The sequence below is a fragment of the Cystoisospora suis genome, assembly GCF_002600585.1.
Source record: "Cystoisospora suis strain Wien I chromosome Unknown contig_7118, whole genome shotgun sequence".
NCBI lineage: Eukaryota > Apicomplexa > Conoidasida > Eucoccidiorida > Sarcocystidae > Cystoisospora > Cystoisospora suis.
In genome coordinates, this window is record NW_027159904.1 from 1 (window position 1) to 1,889 (window position 1,889).

Consider the following 1,889-nt stretch of genomic DNA (forward strand, 5'->3'; position numbering starts at 1 on the left):
AACAACGAAAAATCAAAATAATTCTGACTCTCTCTCTCGGTGCTACGAAGAAACGACTACGCGCGTCCTCATACAAACAGGCACGGCATGACTGCAGCATTACAGGTCTTACCTGCAAATCGTGTGACCACATGATAGGAGAACGGGGGGATTATTGCACGACGTCTGCTCGCGGCTGACGGCGCACGAAAATTTCGAGTGGAAGTGAAACGCCGGCCCCAGATCGAGCTCCAAAGCCAACATCCCACCGCTGCTGAGCAGAGGAGATGAAGGAGCTGCAGTCGCAATGCTGCTACTCGCTCCGAGGTTCTGAAGAACCCCAACAAATCCCGCTGCTGCAGCCCACCAGCCTGACCGACCCTGTGGAAGATTGCAGACGCAGACCGGCCGCCTACACCGGGGACAGTTTCCAGTGGAACTAACAGACCCTGCAGCCGCAGACACGTCACCAGCGCCGCCGCTGGCGGCTCCTCCAAGGCTGCCATCGCCACATGGGCGCCTCCGGCTATCGTCCAGGTGGCCATGCCTGCCGGACAGGCCGGCAAGAGACGGTGGTCCTCTAAGACCTTCTGCACCGACGAGAGGAGGAGAACCAAATTCATGACGAGGTAGCTGGCCCGGCGGGCCCGAAGGCGGAAGAAAGGCGGTACGCTGGTCTGCCAGTACAGTTTCGTTTCGTGAAAGGAAAGACGGCAGAAGGGCGCAGAAAACCGCAAGAGAGGAGGGAGTACTGGACAAAAGAGGAGGAGAGGACGGGAACGCCGCTAGCGATGTGGCATCTGATGGAGACGCGGGCTCCGGTACTAGGAGAGGGGACTGCTGGGAGACCACTTGGAGAAGCTGGAATTCGGAAAAGTGATTGCAGGGCAAATAACAACAGTACAACAACGCACACGGACACATACGCATTGTGGAGACTCGTGTGTATACACTCCCACCCAAACACGAGCTTGTGAGGAAAAGCTTACCTCTCATAGGTGCGAGAGACAAAAAACAAAGTATATGTACCACTACTAAAGACGCTGATGGGAGACCCAGAAGCCGAAGGAATAAACCGGACACATACCCTACAGCTCTAGAGAGAGCAACACTAACGTGCAGCCCGATGCAAGCGTCGATACTGACAACGCCTAGTCTTGAAGGCCGTCCAAGGCCCACGCAACAACGGCTGACCACGACCTCCCTTTCGGCCCACTTCTTGAAAGCTGTCTCGCAAAGGTGGCTTCGAGTCAGGAACCTACACATCCATCCACGCCCCCACAGTTTCCGGATGCGCATGTGGAGCGAGGTGATGGTGCTTAACAGTCCTTGCAACAAAATACAGGAAGAAGTCGGAGAGATGAATTCCACATCACGCAGGCTGCATGCCAGCTAGTGAACAAAAGGAAGCTGAACACCTCCGCAACAAGGAAAGGTTCGACAACCACAGTGGAGGCAGAAACCCCGAACACCGAAAAGTTTTCTTTACCTGCATGAACCTCGGCAGAGCAACGTTGCCCGCACAAAGAAGCACGCTGAGAGGACTCTCGAGAGGCAGCGAAATTCTTCTCCAGGTTTTTGGTTGGCCGCATCTGGAGCACAGCTCTTCCTTTTCGGCACATCCTTCTTCCTTGTTTGCTCCTTCTTCGACAGTGACCGCGGTCGACGACGAACTCGGATGCACGAGAAGACCCAGCCTCTCCAGTTTCTTCTCCGCCCCTGTCTTTCCCCGCTTTCTACTCTTGTGCAGCCGTCTCCTCCTTCTCCTGTCCCTCCTGCGCCTTTCGCTGCCTTCTTCTTCCCTCACAGCATCGACCGGAAGGGCAGCACCAAGAGTGTATTGCGTCTCACATCTTCCCACTGTGCCCCCCAAGTTTCTCGTGCACGGAGAAACTTGGGGGGCACAGTGG

At 55.7% G+C, this 1,889-nt stretch overlaps 1 protein-coding gene across 1 annotated transcript; it reads right to left on the bottom strand.

Moving 5' to 3' along the window:
* Window positions 1-114: 114 nt before the first annotated feature.
* On the bottom strand, window positions 115-1,869 carry CSUI_010312 (zinc c3hc4 type (ring finger) domain-containing; the record flags this gene model as incomplete). Its single annotated transcript, XM_068070417.1, has 2 exons — window positions 115-840; window positions 1,469-1,869. Coding segments are annotated over 2 exons (1,125 nt in total), but the record flags the coding sequence as incomplete, so codon positions are not given.
* Between the last annotated feature and the right edge of the window lie 20 nt (window positions 1,870-1,889).